Here is a 22,614-nt window from a genome sequence, read left to right on the forward strand (position 1 = left end):
AAAAAAAAAAAAAAAAAAAAACCAGGACAGAATGAATGGAACAACTATTTTCAGACTCTGAAAGGTAAACGGTAGCAGGCAGACTGGGCAAGAAGATCAGAATTCAAAGTACCACTCAACCAGTACATTTAATTTAAACAAGACCCAGAATCTGATGTATTCAAACATCCAATGTCTCCAGAATGCAATACAAAGTTGCTCAGCTTGCACTTCTCAATACTCAGCATACAAAGAAGTGGGAAAATCTCAATCCTCCTGAGAAAAGACATTCAACAGATGCCAACAGTGAGGTGCCACAGATGTTGGAATTATTAAGGGACTTTAAGGAAGCCACTATACAAATGCTCTGAAATAAGGGTGAACACTCTTCAAAACGATGGAAGACTAGAAAGTGTAATCAATCATTAAAACTAGGAGGGGGCTTCCCTGGTGGCGCAGTGGTTGAGAGTCTGCCTGTTAATGCAGGGGACACGGGTTCGAGCCCTGGTCTGGGAGGATCCCACATGCCGCGGAGCAACTAGGCCCGTGAGCCACAACTACTGAGCCTGCGCGTCTGGAGCCTGTGCTCCGCAACAAGAGAGGCCGCGATAGTGAGAGGCCCGCGCACCGCGATGAAGAGTGGCCCCCGCTTGTCACAACTAGAGAAAGCCCTCACACAGAAACAAAGACCCAACACAGCCAAAAATAAATAAATAAATTAATAAACTCCTACCCCCAACATCTTCTTAAAAAAAAAAAAAGGAGGGAATTTTACAACCAAAAAATGAAGTAAAAAACTCACTTGGTGGGCTCAATAGAAGAACAGAAATGACATAAAAAAGAGCTAGTGAACTTTTGAAGATCAATAGAAATTACCCAATCTGAAAGAAAGTGAAAAAATATTGGAAAAAAATGGACAGAGCCTCAGGAACCCAAAAGATAATCCCAGGATATCTGACATTTGAGTCAAAGACTCAGAAAGGATGTGGCGCAGAAAAACTATAGGAAGGAATGGTTGAATGCTTCCCAAATTTGGCAAAACATAATCCTACAGATTAAAGATGCTCACTGAACATCAAAGTAAACCCAACGAAATCCACACTCAGACGTATCATTTTTAAAAACGAATAACAATCAGCCATAAAAAGAAACGAAATTGAGTTATTTGTAGCAAGGTGGATGGACCTAGAGACTCATACAGAGTGAAGTAAGTCAAAGAGAAAAACAAATACCGTATGCTAACACATATATATGGAATGTAAAAAAAAAGGTTATGAAGAACCTAGGGGCAGGACAGAAATAAAGACGCAGATGTAGAGAATGGACTTGAGGAGGGGGAAGGGGAAGGTGGGACAAAGCGAGAGAGTGGCATGGACATATATATACTACCAAATGTAAAACAGATAGCTAATGGGAAACAGCTGCATAGCACAGGGAGCTCAGCTTAGTACTTTGTGTCCACCTAGAGTGGAATAGGGAGGGTGGGAGGGAGATGCAAGAGGGAGGAGATATGGGGATATATGTATATGTATAGCTGATTCACTTTGTTATAAAGCAGAAACTAACACACCATTGTAAAGCAATTGTACTCCAATAAAGGTGTTAAAAAAAACTAATAAAAAATCTGGAACAGAATCAAAGAAAAATGGTGCACTACATAGAAGAAGTAAGTTTGAATGAGTTATGGATTTCTCATTAGAAAGCTTAGAGACTAGAAGGCATAAGAACATTTTAAAACTGCTGAAATGAAAGAACCGTAAATCAAGAATCCTATCTTCAGTAAAAATATCCTTCAGGAAGGAAGGTGAAATAAATACATTCTAGATGAAGAAACACTAAAAATTCATCACCAATGGACCTGCTCTAAAAGAACTGCTCAAGGAATTTCTTTAAATAGAAGGCAAATGGTACCAGAGGGCAACTTGAAACTTCAGGAATTTAGGAAGAACAACAGAACTGGTAAACAGCTGGGTAAATGTAATAGACTATTCTTTTTCCTTTGAGCTCTTTAAAATATGATGGGTAAAAGCAAAAATTATAACATTGTCTGACGGGGTATTCAGTGTATGCAGATGTAATACATAAGACTAAGTACAACAAAAAGGAGAGATGATAGACCTAAATGATGATAAGGTTTGTACATTCCACTTGAACTGGTAAGATATTAATTCTAAGTGGACTGTTACACATATTGTAATTCTTAGTGCAATCACTAATACATATATACACATACACACATATATACATACACAAAGAGATACAGTAAAAGAGAATAGGGGGGCTTCCCTGGTGGCAAATTGGTTGAGAATCTGCCTGCTAATGCAGGGGACACGGGTTCAAGCCCTGGTCTGGGAGGATCCCACATGCCGCGGAGCAACTAGGCCTGTAAGCCACAACTACTGAGCCTGCCTGGAGCCTGTGCTCCGCAACAAGAGAGGCCGCGATAGTGAGAGGCCCGCGCACTGCGACGAAGAGTGTCCCCGCTTGCCACAACTACGGAAAGCCGTCGCACAGAAACGAAGACCCAACACAGCAAAAATTAATTAATTAATAAACTCCTACCCCCAACATCTAAAAAAAAAAGAGAGAGAGAATAGGTAAGTTAAAAATGAATACTAAAAAATGTTCAGATACTCCAGAAGAAAGCAGGGAAGGGAAAATAGAGGATAAAAAACAGAACAAACAGAAGACAAACACCAAAACAACATCCATATCAATAACAACATTAAACTGCCTAAACACTCCAAATAAAAGAAACCCCAACTATGTGCTATTGACATGATATAACACCTACTTTTTTTGTTTGTTTTTGGCCGTGCTGTGAGGCTCACAGGATCTTAGTTCCCCGACCAGGGATCGAACCCATGCCCTCAGCTGTGAAAGCACAGAGTTGTAACCACTGGACCACCAGGGTCCCTACAAAAACCTACGTTAAATATGTCATAGGTGGGTTAAAAATAAGAATGGAAAAGAAACATTTAAGAATAAGGAAGATTCTCGGGACTTCCCTGGTGGTGCAGTGGTTAAGAATCCACCTCCCACTGCAGGGGATGCGGGTTCGATCCCTGGTCAGGGAACTAGATCTTACATGCATGCTGCAACTAAGGAGCCTGCGAGCTGCAACTAAGGAGCTGGTGAGCCACAACTAAAGAGCCCTCCTGCTGCGACTAAGACCTGGCACCACCAAAAAATAATTAAATTAAAAAAAAAAAGAATACGGTAGATTCTCAGGGATGAAGATGTACACTACATCATGATAAAGGGGTCCATTCTCCAGGAAGACATAACAAACCTTAAATATTTATACATGAACAGTCATTCTTCAAATTACATGAAGCAAAAACTGACAGAACTGAAAGGAGAAACAAATACAGAATTACAGTTGAAGACGTCAACACTCCTCAGTATTTGATAGAAAAGATAGACAGACAGTAAAAATATAAACTGAACAATACTGTCAGTGACTTGTTTTAATTGATTCATTTATAAAATACTCAATACACATTCTTTCCAAGTGCACATGAAACTTTCACAAGATAGACCATATCCTGAATCATAAAACAAGCTGAAAAATATTATAAAAGAAATGAAATACAAACTGTGTTCTCTGACCATAATGGAATCAAACTGGAAACCAGTAAAGAGAACTAGAAAATGTCCAAACACTTGGAAGGAAATACACTTCTAAATATTCAGTGAGCCAAAGAGGAAGTCTCAAGGTAATCTCCCCTGAATATATTTTGGACTGAACAAAAATAAAAATATAAAACATCAATTTGTAGGATGCAGATAATGCAGTGCTGAGGGGGAAATTTATAGCACCAAGTGCTTATGTTAGAAAAGGAGATAGGTCTCAAATCAATAAACTTCTAGTTTAAGAAACTAGAAAAAAAAAGAGCTAACTAGATACAAAGCAAGCAAGCAGGAGGAAGGAAATAAAAAGAGAAGTCAGTGAGATTGAAAATAGAAAAATAGGAAAAAGAAATCAATGGAACCGAAAGCTGATTCTTGGAAAGGATTAATAAAATTGATAAACCTCAAGCAAGACTGACAGAGAAAAAAAATTAAATGCACAGATTACCAACTACAGAAACTTGGGATAGCATTATAGATACAGAAGATATTTAAAACAATACTAAGGGACCACTATGAACAATTCCTACGCACATAAACTTGACAACTTAGATAAAGAGTACCAATTACTGAAAAACTACAAACTTCCAAAACTCATCCAAGAAAAAATACATAACCTGGACATTCCTCTAACTATTGAAGTTAAATCTGTACTTAAATACTTTCTGGAAAGGAAATGTCCAAGCCCATCTTTTCTTGTGTTTATTTGCTGTCTGTATATCCTCTTTGGTCAAGTATCTGTTTAAATCTTTAGGTTTCTCTGACAAATTCTACTGAATATTTAAAAATGATAAAGTACCAACTCTATACAATCTCTTTTAGCGATAGAAGAGGAAGGAGCATTTCCCAACTCATTCCACGAGGCAAGCTTTACCCTGATACTAAAACCAGACAGATGGTACAAGAAAAAACTACAGACCGGTAGCCCTTATGAACATAGAAACAAACATCTTCAGTAAAATATTAGCAAATCAAATTCAGCAATATATAAAAAGACCAAGTGGGGTTTTGTAACACAAGTCCAAAATTTGAAAACTCAAATCAATGCAATCTACCATGTTGACAGTATAAAGAAAAATCACATGATTATATGGATCATAGACCTAAATGTAAAACTTAAAACCATATAGCTTTTGGGAGAAAACATAGAAGATCTTTGTTACCTAGAGTTCATCAAAGAGTTCTTAGATATGACACCAAAAGCATAATTGATAAAAGAAAAAATAACTTTGGAATTTATCAAAGTTAAAGCTTTGCTTTGTGAAAGCCATTAAGAGAATGAAAAAGAAAAGAAAACAAAACAAAACCAAAACACCCACACAGACTAGGAGAAAATATTTTGCAAATACAGAGGACTTGTATCCAAAATATATAAATCTCTCTCAAAACTCTACAGTAAGAACAAACAAGCTACTTAAAATGGGCAAAGGATTTGAACAGGCATTTTACCAAAGAGGTTATACAGACAGCAAATAAACACATGAAGAGATGTTCTACATGATTAGTCATTACTGAAATGCAAATTACACCCACAGTGAGTCACCATGCTTGTTTATTAGAACAGCAAAAAATAAAAAATATTGACAAGTGTTGGTGAAAAGGAACAGTGGAACTCATCCATCGCTGATGGGAATGTAAAATGATGGTCCCTTAGGAAAGCAGTTTAGTCATTTCTCATAAAACTGAACATACATTTATGATATCCATTCCACTCCTAGGTGTTTACCCAAGAAACTAAAGAACACACAGAGACATGTACACAAATGTTTAGAAGAATTTAAAGAACACAAATTTAGAAGAACACACAGAGACCTGTACACAAATGTTTATGAAATTAGAACACTCCCTAACACCATACACAAAAATAAACTCAAAATGAATTAAAGACCTAAATGTAAGGCCAGACACTATCAAACTCTTAGAGGAAAACGTAGGCAGAACACTCTATGACATAAATCACAGCAAGATCCTTTTTGACCCACTTCCTAGAGAAATGGAAATAAAAACAAATGGGACCTAATGAAACTTAAAAGCTTTTCCACAGCATAGGAAACCATAAACAAAACCAAAAGACAACCCTCAGAATAGGAGAAAATATTTGCAAATGAAGCAACTGACAAAGATTAATCTCCAAGATTTACAAGCAGCTCAATAACAAAAAAACAAACAACCCAATCCAAAAATGGGCAGAAGACTACAGTAAGAACAAACAAGCTAATTAAAATGGGCAAAGGATTTGAACAGTTTACCAAAGAAGTTATACAGACAGCAAATAAACACAAGAAGCGATGTTCTACATGATTAGTCATTACTGAAATGCAAATAACACCCACAGTGAGTCATCACTGCTTATTCATTAGAACAGCAAAAAATAAAAAGTATTGACAAGTGTTGGTGAAAAGGAACAGTGGAACTCATCCATCGCTGATGGGAATGTAAAATGATGGTCCCTTAGGAAAGCAGTTTAGTCATGTGTCATAAAGCTGAACATACATTTATGATATCCATTCCACTCCTAAGTGTTTACCCAAGAAACTTAAGAACACACAGAGACCTGTACACAAATGTTTAGAAGAGCTCTATTCATAATTGCCTCAAGTTGGAAACGACCTGTCCCCCCAGGGACAAGGGGATGAGTGAACACTAGATCACAACTCAGCCATGAAAAAGAAGGTACTATTGATACACCCAGCCACTTGGATGACTCTCAAAGCAATCATGATGAGGGAAAGAAGACAATGTTAAAAATTATATTGTTTCTCTAACAGCCTCAAAAAGACAAAACCATAGTGGTGGAGAACAGATCAGTGGTTGTCAGGGGTTGGGGTGGGAGAAGATGTGAATACAAATGGGCAGCCTGAGAGAGTGTTTTGGGGGTGATGGAACTGTTCTATATTGGATTATGGTGATGGTTGTACGAATCTACACATGTGTTAAAGTTTATGAAACTGTATATCAGAAAGTCAATTTTAATGTATAATAAAAAATAAAAACAAAAATAGAAAATAAAAGACAACAAGGTTATCAAATGTGAATAACCACCACTAGCCTCTCCCAGTTATACTTCCCCCATGCTGTGCTTTTAGTCACTCATTTAATACACACTTAGGCAGCACCTAATTGGTGCCAAGCAATTTGAAAGTAACTATGAAAGAATTCTGACTGATGGGAAGAACTCGAGACAGGCAGTCCCTTCCCCTCTGGGGTTGTTACGTAGGAAAATTTTCTTATCAATATATTTACAATGCTAAAATTAATATCAAAGCAATGCTCTGCTTGGAGAAGAAAGTTCTTTTCCCATAATAGCCTTGAGAGGGAGGGAAGGAAGATTTTAGAGATACACATACTGAAAGGAGATTCAAGGTAGGGTTTAGAGATACAGAAAGTGAACTAAGGTCCAGTGACAGACCCAGTTTCACGGGGTGTATTAGTATTAAAATGCAACCCTTCAAATTCCCAGGGCAAGGGCTTCAATTCTATTTCAAAATTGCGCTAATGTTGCAATATGTTTCAAGATTCTTAAAATTGTTCAGACCTCTGTTCTAGTTATTCCATTTCTGGGAATCTAAGGATATAATGTAAAATGTGGGCACATCTTTACGCAAAACACGTGTAGTGCAGTGTTACTTACAACAGTTAAAAATCTATATGTCTAGACTCACAGGAAATAAGGAAAACCATGTATGCAGTGGTCTAGATTTTACATTTTAGTAGCAGAAGAATTACTTGGAAACATGTTTGATACAATGTTAAATAAAAAGAACAAGATGTAAAATTTTACATATAAAATAATCTTAACTGTGTTTTTAAAAAGATAAATAACTCTGGGGGAAAGTCATACAAGTACTGATGATTAAAGAAAAATTGGCTTAACATTTTCAAGGTCAATTTCAATAGTATCAAAAATCTAGATAGGGCTTCCCTGGTGGCGCAGTGGTTGAGAGTCCGCCTGCCGATGCAGGGGACATGGGTTTGGGCCCCGGTCCGGGAGGATCCCAAATGCCGCGGAGCGGCTGGGCCCGTGAGCCATGGCCGCTGAGCCTGCGCGTCTGGAGCCTGTGCTCTGCAACGGGAGAGGCCACAACAGTGAGAGGCCCGCGTACAGCAGAAAAAAAAAAAATCTAGATAACCTTCCCCGAAGAAGCTATACAAATGGCCAACATGCACATGAAAAGATGCTCAGAAAAATTAGTCATTAGGGAGATGCAAATCAAAACCATGATGAGATACCACTTTGCACTCACTAGGATGGCAATAATAATAATAGCAACAACAATGGAAACTAACAAGTGTTGGCAAGGATGTGGTGCAATTGGAACCCTTGTGCAATGATGTTGGAACTGAAAAGTGGTGCAGCCACTGTGGAAAACAGTTTGGTGGTTTCTCAAAAAGTTAAGCATAGAATTACCATGTGACCCAGCAGTTCTGCTCCTAAGCGTACACCCAGGGGAACTGAAAGCAGGTGTTCAAGCAGGTGCTTGTACTGGTGGCACTGGTTCATAGCCTAGGTACCCATCAACTGGTGAATGGATAAGAGAGTGTGGGGTGCCCAGGCAATGGAATATTATTCAGCCACAAGAAGGGATGGAATAATTTTTAAAATGGGGGGAGAAAAAGGAATGGAGTGCAAATGCACACTGCGGCATGGATGAGCCTTGGAAATGTTATGCTGGGTGAAGGAAGCCAGATGTAGGGGTTGTATGATTCCATTTACATGAGTGTCCGCGGTGGCACAGCCATGAGATTCAGAGCAGACTGATAGTTGCTGGGGGGTTGGAAGGGTGAGGGTGGGGTTTAGGAGTGACTGCTTAGTGGGTATGGGGTTTGCCTTTAGGATGAGAGAGCTCTGGAAGTGGACAGTGGTGATGGTTGCAGGGCACTGTGAATGGAGTAAATGTCACTAATGGTAAATCTTATGTGTATTTTACCAAACTAAAAGATATATGTACATAAACTTTGCCATACCAACCCTACTAGGATGTTATTCTAATGATAAAATCATGAGTGTGGCAAAGATTTTACAAAATGAGGTTCACTGTGTAAGAATCACTGCTATTATAAACAATGGCAAAAGTTTGAAACTGCCGAAATGCCTAACCAGAGGGGCTCAGTTAAATGAACGAGGGTACACACTGGAATGCTACGTAGTTACTAAAACTGTGCTACAGGAGTTTAATGACAAGATGTTAATACAGTTCAAAGTGAAAAAATCCATTTATCTCCTCCCCCCAAAGTGTGTGTGTGCACACAGATATATATTCTAGGTAAATACACACAAAAGAAGTAAAAGGGATCTATATCAAAGGGGTAGCAGTGATTAGTTCTGGGTGGAATTATACACAATTTAAATTTTCTCAGTAATAAAAATATACTAATAAATACTTGCTAAGTATCTTGTGAACTATCAGGGACTGTTCTAGATTCCTTCATCTACCTATCTATCTATCTAACTAACTATAAATTAAATTGTTTGATTCTCATAAAGACCCTATGAACAAGGGTTAACTCACGTCTTCAAGGTTACACAGCTGGTAAATGGTGAAGCTGGGATTCAAACCCAGAGACCATTTGCAGAGTCTGAGATCCAACCATTATGCTGTAAGATCTTTTTGTTTAATCCATACATTCTAAATTTTCTTTGATGAGCACATCACATGTAAAAGGAAAGAAAGTTACTTGAAAAAAAGAATCAACCTAACCATAAATTGTAAGAACCGTCATCATTGTGGGGAAGGAAAACAGATATTTTTAAATTCTCCTATTTGTCAAGGTTTTCCAAATTTCCTGTAATGAATACAAATTGCTTTTAAAATGGAAAGGAAAACCACCTCTCAACTAAGGTAAAACAAAGGATGGGGTCAGATTTTACATGCCTGAAAGGACAAGTCGAAGGACGCTGCAAACTCCAGCCCTGAAGTGACCAACTGCTTATGGACCAGAGCTGGGAGGGAGGGGACAGTGGGAGTCCCGTGTGAACTCAGCTGGAGGAACAGAAGGAGTCCGTTCCACACCCTCCCAAGTGCATCTTGTCCTTACCTCTCAGGGCCTCCGCGTGCTCTCCCTCCAGGACTCTTCGCTGTTCATTCAGTTTCTCTCCAAGCTCTAGTTCCCTCTCCTTCTCCACCTGCGGGCGGAGGGTCCAGAGCAGGATGAGATTGAGTAGGTTCAGGGCAGCCTCACTTATTCACTTACCGACACTGGAGCCTTTTGGAGGTTGGTGATCAGAGTCCTACCCGCTGATCGGAGTGATGGGAATGACATGTGCGCAGAGAGGGCACAAGGCCGCCAAGACATAGCAGGTGTGGCTGACTTTGCCCTCTTTAGGGCTTAGAAGGGGGTTCCCAGAGATTTACCAGGTGGAAAGGGATTTTGGAATCTTCTAATCCTGATGCCACTGAGGGCAGGAAGCCCTTTGTTATGTTAGTGTTTCCCCACCTTTTATTGCATAGAATGAATATAATGAATTATATGCCAGCAGTTACAAATATTTGTTCAACAGATAAAGGACTCTCTTCCCGGCAAAACAAGTAGGAGATACTTACACCAACAATAAGAACAAAAGATGGCCTCACTCTGGGATTTAACATGGTCAGCAGAGCAGGAGGAAAAGAGAGGGGCTAGGCCTTACCTTCTGTGCCCATTTCTTCTTGTCCTCTTCGTGTTGCTGGAGAATTCTGGTGAGAGCCTTCTGGTGCTGCCCAGCCTCCTCAGATGCACAGAGATGGACAGTTGTGGCTATAGGTGAGGGAGGAAAAAAACAATCACAGAGCAGAGGCTGGGACCAGGCCCAGCAGAGAGGGTGTATGAGGCTCAAGCTAAGGGCTGGGGAGCCTGTCTCCTCCTCAAGAATGGTCTCAGCTCGGGGATCAACCTCCAGAGGCAGCTCCTTAAATCTCCCTGGCTTTGGAGACCCTCCTTCATAAAGTGCAGAAGCCAGGGGTCTCATTTTGCCCCTGGGATCTATAGCAGAGCCGGTAACTCACGGGACATGTTCAGCCCATAAAGGTGCTATTTGCTCTACCCCAGGGGTCCCCAACCGCCGGGATCTAATGCCCGATGATCGGAAACGGAGCTGATGTAATAATAATAGAAATAAAATGCACAGTAGAAGTAATGCACTTGAGTGATCTCAAAACCATCCCCCCCGCCCCCGTCATGCCCCAGTCCTTGGAAAAACTGTCTTCCCCGAAAACGGTCCCTGGTACCAAAAAGGTTGGGGACGCTGCTCTACCCAATATCTAAATTAAAAACAAATAGTGGCTGATGCTTAATAACTGGGCAGATTTTACTTAATACGACAGATTTCCAACTTATCTTGAAGAAGCCAAAGAAGTGGCGGTGTGTGCCTTAGTGTCAAAGCAGGAGCTGGGCTGAGGGGCAGCTGCCTTCCCCTCCGTCCAGGATGTGGCTCTGCCCTTTGCTCACAGAGGACGCGTGTAAGGGGCCACCTGGTCACACACGTTACCTGCTGGGCCCTGTGTCTGAGTGTGTGACCCCTCACCTTCAGCATCCCCCGAAGCGGGGGGCAGAGAGGCTGCTGTGAACAGTGAGGAGACGCAAACAGGAAACCCCCAAACAGGCCTGGTGATGCCACTCTGAGTCCAACAGGCTCTGGGTCTCACCTAAGGCAGGGACCCACCCTCTCGGGGCTTCAATTAAATCAGGATAATGATAATACCTACCTCATGGGGGCTATTGAGATAGTTAAGTCAGAAAACAAGGGCGATAAAAATAACAACAGCAGGTAAACAATAAAGAGCGCTTACCATGCTCAGAAACACGCCCAACTCTGTTCCAAGTATCTCACAGGTATTACTCACTGAATCCTCACAACCACCCAGAGTGGTGGGCACTGTGATTATCCCCATGTCACGGATGAGGGAACTGAGGGACAAAGAAATCATGCAACCTACGCAAGATTACCCAGTTCACAATCGGGATAAAGGACTGTGAACCTACACGATGTGATTCCACAGCAAACGTTCTGAACTACCACCTTGTTCTACCAGCTTATGCATAAAAAGCAGTAATTGTACAATAGCCAACACGTGGAAGCAACCTAAGTGTCCATCAACACATGAATGGATAAAGTAGATGCAGTATATACATGTAAAGGAGTATTACTCAGCCATAAAAAAGAATGAAATTCTGCCATTTGCAACAACATGGATGGACCTAGAGGGTATTATGCTTAGTGCACTAAGTCAGAGAAAGACCAATACTGTATGTTACCACTTATATGTAGAATCTAAAAATCACAACGAATGAATTTTAAAAAGCACTAAGTGTAGTGCCAGGCATTTGGAGGTGCTCAGTAAGTACTCTTCATTGTTCACTAAATGTTCTCTAAATATTCCTCAGTGTTCATGACAAGCATTGGAGGCTAATACTAGCATTGTTAGCATTATTATAAATGTAGTAGTAATAGGGACTTCGCTGGTGGCACAGTGGTTAAGAATCCTCCTGCCAATGCAGGGGACACGGGTTCGATCCCTGGTCCGGGAAGATCCCACGTGCCACGGAGCAACAAAGTCCGTGTGCACCACAACTACTGAGCCTGTGCTCTAGGGCCTGCGAGCCACAACTACTGAGCCCACGTGCCACAACTACTGAAGCCTGCGCACCTAGAGCCCGTGATCTGAAACGAGAGAGGCCATTGCAATGAGAAGCCAGCTCACTGCGTCGAAGAGTAGCCCCTGCTCACTGCAACTAGAGAAAGCCCGTGAGCAGCAATGAAGACCCAACACAGCCATAAATAAATAAAAGGAAATGTAGTAGTAATATTACTACAGAACTTCATAGGCCAGGTTGGGTACAAGATATGACGAGAAATGTGAGGAAACAGGCTGTGGTCAGTCCATCAGATAGGAAGTCTGAGCCCTGGGTCCTGGGTGGAGGCAGTGGTCATGATCAGCTCTCATAAATCATCTGGCTCGGGGTCCCAAACGTTGGTCAGCAGTACCAGACTGGCCCCAACTGGGGAGAAGCTTATTAAAAAGATTTATCATCACTAACAATGCAGAGTCTTCAGCCCCGCTCCCAGAGATCCTTATTTAGTTGGCCTGTGGTGAGGCCCCAGAATCTGTACTTTTGAAAATCACCCACCCCAGGTAATTCTTATGTACATTCAGATTGGAGAACCTCTGAATTCTGACCCAGTTGCTTATCTGGTACTTGAACTTCATCTACAATATCCCTGACAGCCTCCAGGTGTTAATGAAACACTTTCAGAGATGGAGAGCTCATCCTATTATGAAGTACCTCTGATGATGTTAAACCAACAACCACACGAAAAATCCTTTGAGATTGAACTGAATTCTGCCAGCCTGTTTCTGCTACATTGAGGCCCTAGTACTGATCTCTGGGTCACTGAACAAGCCTCATCTTTCTTCTCCATGAGGGCACTTCAGTCACTTGGAGAGAACTGTTGTGTTTTATTGCAACATCCTCTGTTTCTTTAACTGTTCCTTCAAGACATGGTTTCCAGATTCCTCACCAGCCTCATCTTTCTCCATTGTACTCTCTCCAATTGTTCTGGATTCCTCTGAAAATGTATTTTCCAGAAATAAACTCAGCACTCCAGGTGTGGTATGAATAGTCGGGAACAGGGAAGAACTATCACCTCCCTGATTTAAGACATGATACTCCTATTAATGTAACCTAAGTAAAATCTTGTGAGATAATTAAATAGCCATATCATGTCTGTTGATTATAAAGTAGGAAATCTCATAGATGTCAGGGAGGGCATTTACAGGGCTGCCTACTCACCTGTGTCACCATTGAGGGGACCCAGTTCCTGCAGCTCTGGTTTGGGAGGCTGATCTGGTCCTTGGCACCTCTGGAAGAGATGAGACAACAATGAGGAAGAAGGAGAAGGTAGGAGGTCAGTGTGAGGATGGATGCTATGGTAAGATTCTTCTAAAGGCAAGACAGGAATTCCAGTCGTGCCAAACCCGGCTCTAGGCCCAGTTCACTTAGCTTCCTTCCTCACCATACCGAGGCAGCACTCCCTCTGTGGGGAAAGGGTTCTCAGAGCAGAATTTCTCATCTTGGCCAGGGAAACCCTCGATGGGGAGTTTGATGCTGGTTGGTCTCTCCTTAGATTCTTGTGATTTGGCTTGGCCACCAACCATGGGCCCCTCTCTGCCCTTATCTTCCTTCTCTAGGGACTTGGCCAGACCTTCTGCTATTACCCTCACCCCAGTTATGGCCTTTAGGTGTCCTAAAACTTCCTAACTCCCAGTTCAGAGACAATTCCCCTTCCCTCTCGGGGCTTGTGGCTACCACAACTTCCAGCCAACTTCCCTGTATTGAAAGCAGAGCATCAAAGTTCGAGCCATGTTTTACTATGCTTCTTCTCTGCTAGAAGGGCTGTTTCCCCAACTATAAGGAGACAGCGTTACTTAACGTGACAGATGGGGGTGAGATACTGCAGCCAGGATGTACCAGGCACTATGCTGTCTTATCTATACTATCTCCGGTAATCTTTAGAAGGACTCTGGGAAATTCGAATGCCCCCCAATTTAAAGATGACAAGGCTAAGGCAGGTGAGGAGTCCATCAAGGTAAATCAGGGGACAACTGGCAGAGTCAAGTATTTGAGCCATACCTAGTGGGCACTTTAACCAACCTTGGCCAGTGTGGGTTGAATCTGATCATAGGAGAGAACTGAGGCAAAAGGGCCTTCTGTACCACAAGGCAGTGTCAGTGGCTCCCAGATTTCAGTTTCCATAAATAATATTTTGAAATAGGAGAATTGATATGGGTTGACAAGAAAGGATGCTGACAAAAATTATTTGCAGACTATCACTATCATTTCATAAAACAGAAGACATTTTAACCTTCCAAAGTATATTAAGGAAAGCTCAAGACAGTTCTTCCAGGAAAGGTGAAGTAACATCTTACTCAACGTTACACACACATTCACACCTTTAATTTTCTCATTTCACCCCAGAGAGGTGAAAAGTTGGTCAAAGTCTGGCACTGGCCACTGGACCAGGATCTGGGGTAGAAAAAAAATTTAAGCTATTTTGTATACTTTTCAAAATGCTCTAGGATGTTAGCTAGACTTATTGTGATCATTTCACAATGTATATAAATATTGAATCCTTGGGTTGTACACCTGAAATTAATACGTTACTTCTCAACTATACCTTGAAAAAGTGTTCTGATTTAAAAAAAAAAGATATTCTAGGCCCCATTTTATTTTTATTAATTAAAATTTATTTATTTTTGGCTGTATTGGGTCTTCGTTGCTGCACGCGGGCTTTCTCTGGTTGCGGTGAGTGGGGGCTACTCTTTGTTGCAGCGTGCGGGCTTCTCATTGCAGTGGCTTCTCTTGTTGCAGAGCACGGGCTCTAGGTGCGCGGGCTTCAGTAGTTGTGGTGCATAGGCTTAGTTGCTCCACAGCATGTGGGATTTTCCCAGACCGGGGCTCAAACCCGTGACCCCTGCATTGGCAGGCGGATTCTTAACCACTGCGCCACCAGGAAAGTGCCTAGGCCCCATTTTCAAAATCACTTCAATAAGTCAGCCTGTGAAAAGGCTACGAAAGCATTCAATTGTGAATTATCATTGTAAAGGAAAAGCTTTACTTTTTTCTGTAATAATAGATTACTAAAATAAAAATTATTAACAATTTCCTGAACTTGAGAATGAATGAAATGCTGCTAGAAAGCATACTTCCGGTTGAGGAAGGAAGAGAAGGGAAGGCTTCTAGAACATTCTGCTCCTGCCCCACAGTGCCTGGCACAGGGCCTGGTGCTGCGTGAAATCCCGGCAAACTGAGCAAGGCACAGTGCTTCCCCCAGGCCCTGGTCCCCACATCTGCTCAGTGGCTGGCACGCCTGTCACCCTCCCTCCACCCACCCTGTGAAGTCTCCGCCCTCCTGCCCATGGGAGAGGGGACGCCTGGCCCAGGCACAAGCTGTCAACACAGGATTCTGGGGAAATGACAGGAGGCAGCCTCTCCACCCTGGGCCGGAGGAAGGAGGGAGATAAACATCAACGGTTGTCTTGTCCCTGTTGCCACCACTGGTTACACTAATCTGGTCAACGTTTTTATGAGAGTGAGATTTCCAGAATTCCAGTCTTGGCTTTTCCACAAATTTGGACAAGTCTCCTTCCTCCTCCGGACTCCCACTTCCTCCTTTGTGAAGTGGAGGTGAGGAGGTCTTAGTTTCACCCAACGACGCCCATGGCGTTCAAACTCTGAGTGTCTGATTTCAGATCCTCTCAACCGCACTGAGAGGCAAGGGTTATTACAAGGGAGGAAACTGGAGCTGGGGAGGTAAGACACTGTCTAACGGGACCTCGATGTCAAAATCAGCATAAGAACAAGGTCTCAGAACAGTAGAGACCAGAACAGTATGGTTAAGAACTGTGGGAGTCTAAAATCACCCAGATCTGGATTCAAATACTAAATCCAACACCGTGTGACTACATGGCCTCTCCAAGCCTTGGTTTCCTCAGGAGGTTATTTTAAGGATTAGATGAGATAAGGCACCTATAACGTCTGGCATATTCTAAGATCTCAAACATGGCATTATGACAGTTATCACATTATGTTTGAAAAGCACGGCAAGAGCAAAGACGCACAGTGCTTTCCTAGATCTTCTGGGCTGCCGTTGGCCTCAGGTTGCCTGAAAAAAGTTCATAAAGCTCATGAGAAACTGTCTTCTCCCAAATAACCACCACAGAAGGTGGAAAACTCTTCTCCACTAACAGCTTCCAGACCTTAGGCAGGACATGGCCTTGTGCTTGAGTCTCCAGATCCTGATGGCACCCCTGCCCCCAGAATAACTCCTTCAGAATGACATTCAAGACTCATAATCTGTCCTCACTCTACTGTTCTCTCCATTTTCTTAATATTTAAATATTGGTAAACATCTTTTTCCAATTATAGTGGTAATAAATAATACATATTTATTCATTATGGGAATATTATATATACTTTCTTACATCTTACTTTTTCAAATATGAGCATTTACTACATGGCATTAAATATTCTGTAAATATATTAATTTTAATGACTTGAGTATGACATCCTTACAGGTGAATTTAATCATTTAATCAATAAACCACAGCTGAATGGTTTTTTAATCCATACAACCTCCACTGGTTTTAAATCATTAATATTACTCAATATCTAATTGAGTGTTTCATTTTCAAAATAGTTTGCAAGAATATGTTGACCGCAAAGAATTTGCTTTTTAAAAAAAATAATGCCTTCATGTATCTCCTTCCACTCTCTAACATTTCTATGAAGCTCCCACTTTGAGTAGCTTTCTGATATTTGTGATCTAACTGTAAAATGTTATTCCCTCCCACATGTGAATAAACATAAATCCAGATGTGAAAAAAAAATCCACATCTTTTTTTTTTTCACATTGAGGGAAAAAAAGTTGAGGGACTTCCCTGGTGGTCCAGTGGTTAAGACTCCACGCTCCCAATGCAGGGAGCACAGGTTCGATCCCTGGCTGGGGAACTAAGATCCCACATGCCACAGCCGAAAAATAAAATCCACTGTTGAATATATACATTATTTCCATTTTTTAATTTCCAAATCATGCTTTAGAGAACATACTGATTTATAAAATTTTTCACACATCTAAAATTACTGGCTCTGCCTGTGCTCTGCAACAAGAGAAGTCACCACAATGAGAAGCCCAGGCACCGCAATGAAGAGTAGCCCCCGCTTGCCTCAACTACAGAAAGCCCGCGTGCAGCAATGAAGACCCAATGCAGCCAAAAATAAATTAAAAATTTTAAATATATATATATAAGATTAAATAATAATAAAATAAAATTACTGGCTCTACTCTCCAGAAAATTCTATCAATTAACTCACCCACTAATAACACACAGAAGGCCACTTTCACTACAACCTTGTCTACATGGACTAGTGTCTTTTTTTTTTCTTTAATTAAAAATGTTTTTTTTCATGTTGACCAATTTGCTAGGCCAAAACCAAACCAAAACAACCTACTGTGCTCCTGGCCGCAAGATGCACAACCGTGTGTTCAAGACCATCCCAGCATGACACATGGTCAATAATTTCTCAGGCCTCCAGGCCCCGCTCATATATTATTTCTACTTGGTCTCTCCCCAGGGCTGAGTTAGCTCCTATCAGTGCTACGCTCCAGGGCCTGTTCAGACACCTATATGAGTAGCTACCCAGTTACCTGTACTTCTGCTAGTCCAAGGGGCTCCCTGAGGACAGGGACCATTTTTGAAATCGACTTTGGATTTGCCCCAGTATCTGTTATGATGCCCAGAACAATATTTCTAGGAATTTCCAGGCCTAATAGAGGGTCTCCTGTATTAGAACCACCTGAAGTCCTTGCTTAACACAGCTCCCAGGCCCAGTTCTAGACCTACAGCATCCGAGGGTGGTGTGTGTGTGCGGGGAAGCTCTGATCTACCAACCCATCCAGGTGATTGTGAGGCTCGCCAAAGCCTGAGGACACACAGCCCAGAGCTGAGCGGGAATCGATAAGCAACTACTGCATGGAAAATTCCCACGGTGGGGCCTTGGCTACTTCCTCCTCAGAGGTCATGCAGCAGAGTTCACCCTGCAGTGGGAGAGGACAGGAGCTGGGAGGGGGCCACAAAAATTTTCCCTTCCAAAAGCAGAGTGGGGCAGGCCTCAGACTGGGAGGGGCATCCGGTCTGAGCTCTGGAAGAAGGATGGCAGCTTCCTGTGTCAATGGAAACTTGGGCGAAGAAAGCTATGAGGTGGCAGCTGGCAGCATGGGATAGAGGGAGAACCCAGGACTGGGGGAGAGGCCAGGAGACCCAGGTTCCAGCTTCACTGTGTGACTTGAGGGAAGTGCTGTCCCCTCTCTGGACCTATCTGTGATGGGTCAGGGTTGGAACAGACGTTCTCCTCAGTCCTTCTGGGCTCCAGGGCAGCCCTTCAACTAAGAGGGCTGGAAACAGGGCCCCTCTATCTTGGTGACATGCACCGTTCTGGGGCCCAGCTCCTTGCTGTCAAGCAGACCAGAGCTCTGCTCTGGGGTCAACCAGAAGCAAACCTGGTCCGTGGTAGAACACGGCTCCGAAAGCAGACAGGGTCCAGGCAGAGCATGAGGACAGGGCCCAGAGCCATGAGGAAACCAGGCAAGCTCGGACTGGGCCTGGTGAGACCCTCTCGAATATGCTTGCATTTTGGAGGGTAAATTGACCAAATGGAAGGTGTGCAAGAGTAGCTGACAGGATGTAGTAGGAGATTCAAACCAAGTGACAGGAGGGACTGTTAACAATAGTTATCAGCCTCGAGAATAGGCAAAAAACAAAAACAAAAAGAAAAAACTCTGGACTCCGTCTTCAAACCTCTGCAGGACTGCCATGAGGTAGAAGCTGCTAGTGTGTAGTCCACAGCCTTGAAGGGCAAGATGGTGTCCAAAGACTAGAAGTTTCAAGTGCAATATGAAGAATCTCAGAACTGTCCCAAATAGAGATAGGCTGCCTTATTGGAGGGTGGGGTGGTGGTAGTGAGCTCTCTGTCACTGGTAGCATACAAGAAGAGGCAAACTTCATTTTGCAGGTTGGACTGACTGAGTGATCTCAGAGGGCCCTCAACTCCAACCATCAATAATTCTATAAAATATCCCTGATGTTCAACAAGACCTCTGGTAAGCATCAAGTGTTTAGCTAGTGCAGGCGGCACGTAAAACCCACCAACATTAACAGAGTCCCAGGGGGCTCTGTTGAGTATTATTCAGGTTGCAGTACTTTGGGGTGAATTTTCATAGTCTCATACTGAAGTGTCCAGGATAGACTCCTCACTTCCCTCAAATTCCGAGCCTCATCAGGAAAGAATGAGGAAGGCAGAAGCAACTTGGATAGAAACTTCCCAGCTATTCCTTCCCTTGGGAATCCCGCTAGGATGGAAGCCAAGCCCTGAGGCTGGCTCCGCCTTTCCTGAAGACACTTGGTCTAACCTTGCTTTAGGGACCATCACTCCATCTTCTTCATGGGCCTTTAGGCATTGTGTATTTCTGATTGAATGGTGTGATTTATGGCCTCATTAATCCTGCTTAGCTTCGAGAATTTAGTAATCAAAGGACGCTTAAGAGTTCACCAAGCTCCTCTGCCAACCCCATAAACCACAGCCCTGGCTTCCCTTGGCTGCATAGTTCTGTCACACCCACCTTCGCTGAGGAAGGCTTACTGGGACCCAGAAGACAGGGATGGAAGGGCCCCTGGAGACAGTTTATTCCAATCCTCACCTCCTATTTCCAGATGGAAAAACTGAGGCCCAGAGGGGAGGTGAGCAGTGCTTGTCAGAGGCCACAAAGCAGGGAGCAGAGCCCTAAAGGGAATCCAGACTCGAGGCGGAGCCCCTTCCGCGTCCTTCGGGCACGCGCCAGATTGATCCAAGTAGCCAAACGATTAGGGGATTCTGAGCCTCAAGGGACTCATGTCACAACCCTGTGCAGTATCAGAGCTGCCTTTCCGGTGTCAGAACTCAGCGTGGTTTCGGGATCTGAACAACCACAGCAGAGCCCATTGGCTGAGGGTAGAGGCCGGAAGGAGGTGGCGGCGGCGGCCCAAGGGGCCCCTCCAGGACTTCGGGTGGGGGAGAGGCGGGACCTAAATGTTCAGGGCTGGCGAGAAATGTTAGCGTTCACACCCAAACTACAGAGCCTCGGATGTAAGAACACCATAATCACAGGCCTCAGCTTCCCCGTCTCTAAGATGGGCAGAAGTATTTTGCCAAAGCAATGCCTGAATGTGATTTCACTTTCACGCGGCCAGGGACGCCAAAGATTTACTTCAACTTGTTCATTTTACACATGACGGCGTCAGCATCAGCCAGTGCCTGCCTGGGGACATACCCACGTGACCACGCAACCGAACGAAAGGTAGGAGCACCAGCCAGTACCTCTCAGCTGTGTCAGGAGGCCCCGCCTATTCTCTGAATACCTGCAATGCCCCTAGAACACCCCAAGTCAGGGGCGGATGTGGCCTCCATCCCTCCCATCTGACCAGCTGACGAAAGAGATCTCAGGGGAGGACAGAACCACTTCCCTCCCACGCACCTGCTGAGCCCACCCATGGCAGACAGTGAGTGCAGGGCCCAACCCCTCATTCACAGATGGAGGGGCTGAGGCCTGGGAAAGGGTTTCCAGTATACCACATCCCCTTCCTTCCTCCCTAGAGCCCACCTTTTCCTGTCCCGTATCAGCCTCCCAGGGGGTCTGCCAGCTCTGCTCGCCTGAGAGCGCCTGGAGCTGGCAGAAGCACTCGGTACCATCTCCAGCATTTGGGTCAGTCCGCCAGGCAGAAGGACCCTGAAGGAGTGGGACAGAAAACGGTGTCAGTGGCCACAGCAGGGGAAGGGACGTACACGGCTGGATATCTACCTGTCTCAGCAACCCAATGGCAAACTCCCCAGTCGGAGTCCAGAGTCAGGCCCCTGACTTGCTACTTGCTTGCTGTGTGACCTTGGGGAAGCACCCTCCCCTCTCTGGGCTTCTGTTTCCTCCTCTCTCTGGCATGGAGTTGGGCAATGGGATACATCAGGGCCCTTCTGGTTTTGGTATGCTGTGGGTTGAAAAGAAGGGGCAGAGTGAGGTCACCCTGACACCTCATCCTCTATCAGTCCTGTCACGCTCGCTGGCTCCAGGCACGGCAGAGCTGACAGTTGGACACACTCAGCTGTCAGCCGCTGCATGGAGAGGGCTTCTCTGCAGGACAAGGAAGGAGGGGCCCTTGCTCAGGAGGGTCTGGGGGGTGTCCTGAACCCTTCATACCACCCTCTGTTCTTGAGCAGCTCCTGTGGAGAGGATGTAAAAGGGGGCGCTGCAGTGCCTGGAGCAGAAGATGACAGAGCCCAGCAGCTACCTCGCAAGGTACACGCGGCAAAGCACCCCCACCCTGCCATAGCACGGCCAGCAGAGACCGGCACCCATTAGCGAGGACGGTGGCTCCTCCAGGGTGCTCAGGGCGGGGTCACTTGTAACAGGGAAACGCTGGAAACCAGGCTCATATCCACAACAGGGCACCAGCTCAATACACTAAGGTATATAACACTAGGCAGTGCCACTCATATGTTTAAAAAAACCAAGTAGGAATTTACCGACAACAGTGGAAAGCCATTTGGTAGAATATGAATAGGCAAAATAAACTATTTCTACTGTACGTAAATGCACAGGAAAAACTACCTAGAAAGGCGCACACTGATGGCAGTCAGTCATCATCTCTAGAGAAAGGACTAGAATTATTGCAGTCAAGGAGGGGGAGCTTCAGTTTTGCCTAAATTCTTAGAATTTTTCAAACAATAGTGTACTCACGTTTGACTTGTGTACAATGAACAACAACAGGCAGAATAAATACCTCTCTTGGAACCTAAAAGCAGCCATGGTGATCATTTTACTGGTGGGGGGATCAAGGCCCGGGGACAGAACCAGCTGAGATCACACAGCAAGTTAGTGACAGAGGCAGGAGTGGGACCCACTCCTGACCCCCGGCCCAGTGCGCTTTCCTCTGCAGGTACTGCAGCTGGTGTCCAACAGCATTTGGGCCTTGTCCAAGCACCTCCTTGTTTGCAGTGCTCCCTACCTTTCTGCCAAGCCATGGTTCCCAAGGGGAGGCACTGGGCTCTTCCTGCCCATTTCTACTGGTGGCAAGGTTGGGGAGGGGTGAGAGAGGGTGGGGAGTAATTAACCTTAAAATATATGTTCCCTAGGGCTGCTGTAACAAATCACCACGACGTTGGTGACTTAAAACAACAGAAATTTATTCTCTTCCAGTTCTGAAGGCTAGAAGTCCCAAACCAAGGTATCAGGTGGGTTGGGTCCTTCTGGAGGCTCTGAGGGAGTTTCTGTTCCATCCCTCTCTCCTAGCTGCCAGTGGTTGTCAGCAATCCTTGGCGTTCCTTGGCTTGGAGCTGCATCCCTCCAGTCTCTGCTTCTGTCATCACATGGCCTTCTCCCCGTGTATCTGTGTCCAAAGTTCCCTCTTCTTACAAGGACACCAGTCCTTGGATTAGGGCCCA

The 22,614-nt window shown here is 43.9% G+C and overlaps 1 protein-coding gene across 1 annotated transcript in view; it reads right to left on the reverse strand.

Annotated features, from left to right (window-relative positions):
* CCDC69 (coiled-coil domain containing 69) overlaps positions 1-22,614 on the reverse strand; it is a 48,085-nt gene that overhangs the window by 5,233 nt on the left and 20,238 nt on the right. The window contains exons 3-5 of the mRNA XM_024750276.1: positions 13,381-13,450; positions 10,241-10,347; positions 9,649-9,736 (exon numbers count right to left, since the gene is read on the reverse strand). Coding sequence (XP_024606044.1) covers positions 9,649-9,736; positions 10,241-10,347; positions 13,381-13,450 — 265 coding nt within the window. The remainder of the gene's footprint in view (positions 1-9,648; positions 9,737-10,240; positions 10,348-13,380; positions 13,451-22,614) is intronic.

The sequence above is a fragment of the Neophocaena asiaeorientalis genome, unplaced genomic scaffold, assembly GCF_003031525.2.
Source record: "Neophocaena asiaeorientalis asiaeorientalis breed wild unplaced genomic scaffold, Neophocaena_asiaeorientalis_V1.1 scaffold548, whole genome shotgun sequence".
NCBI lineage: Eukaryota > Metazoa > Chordata > Mammalia > Artiodactyla > Phocoenidae > Neophocaena > Neophocaena asiaeorientalis.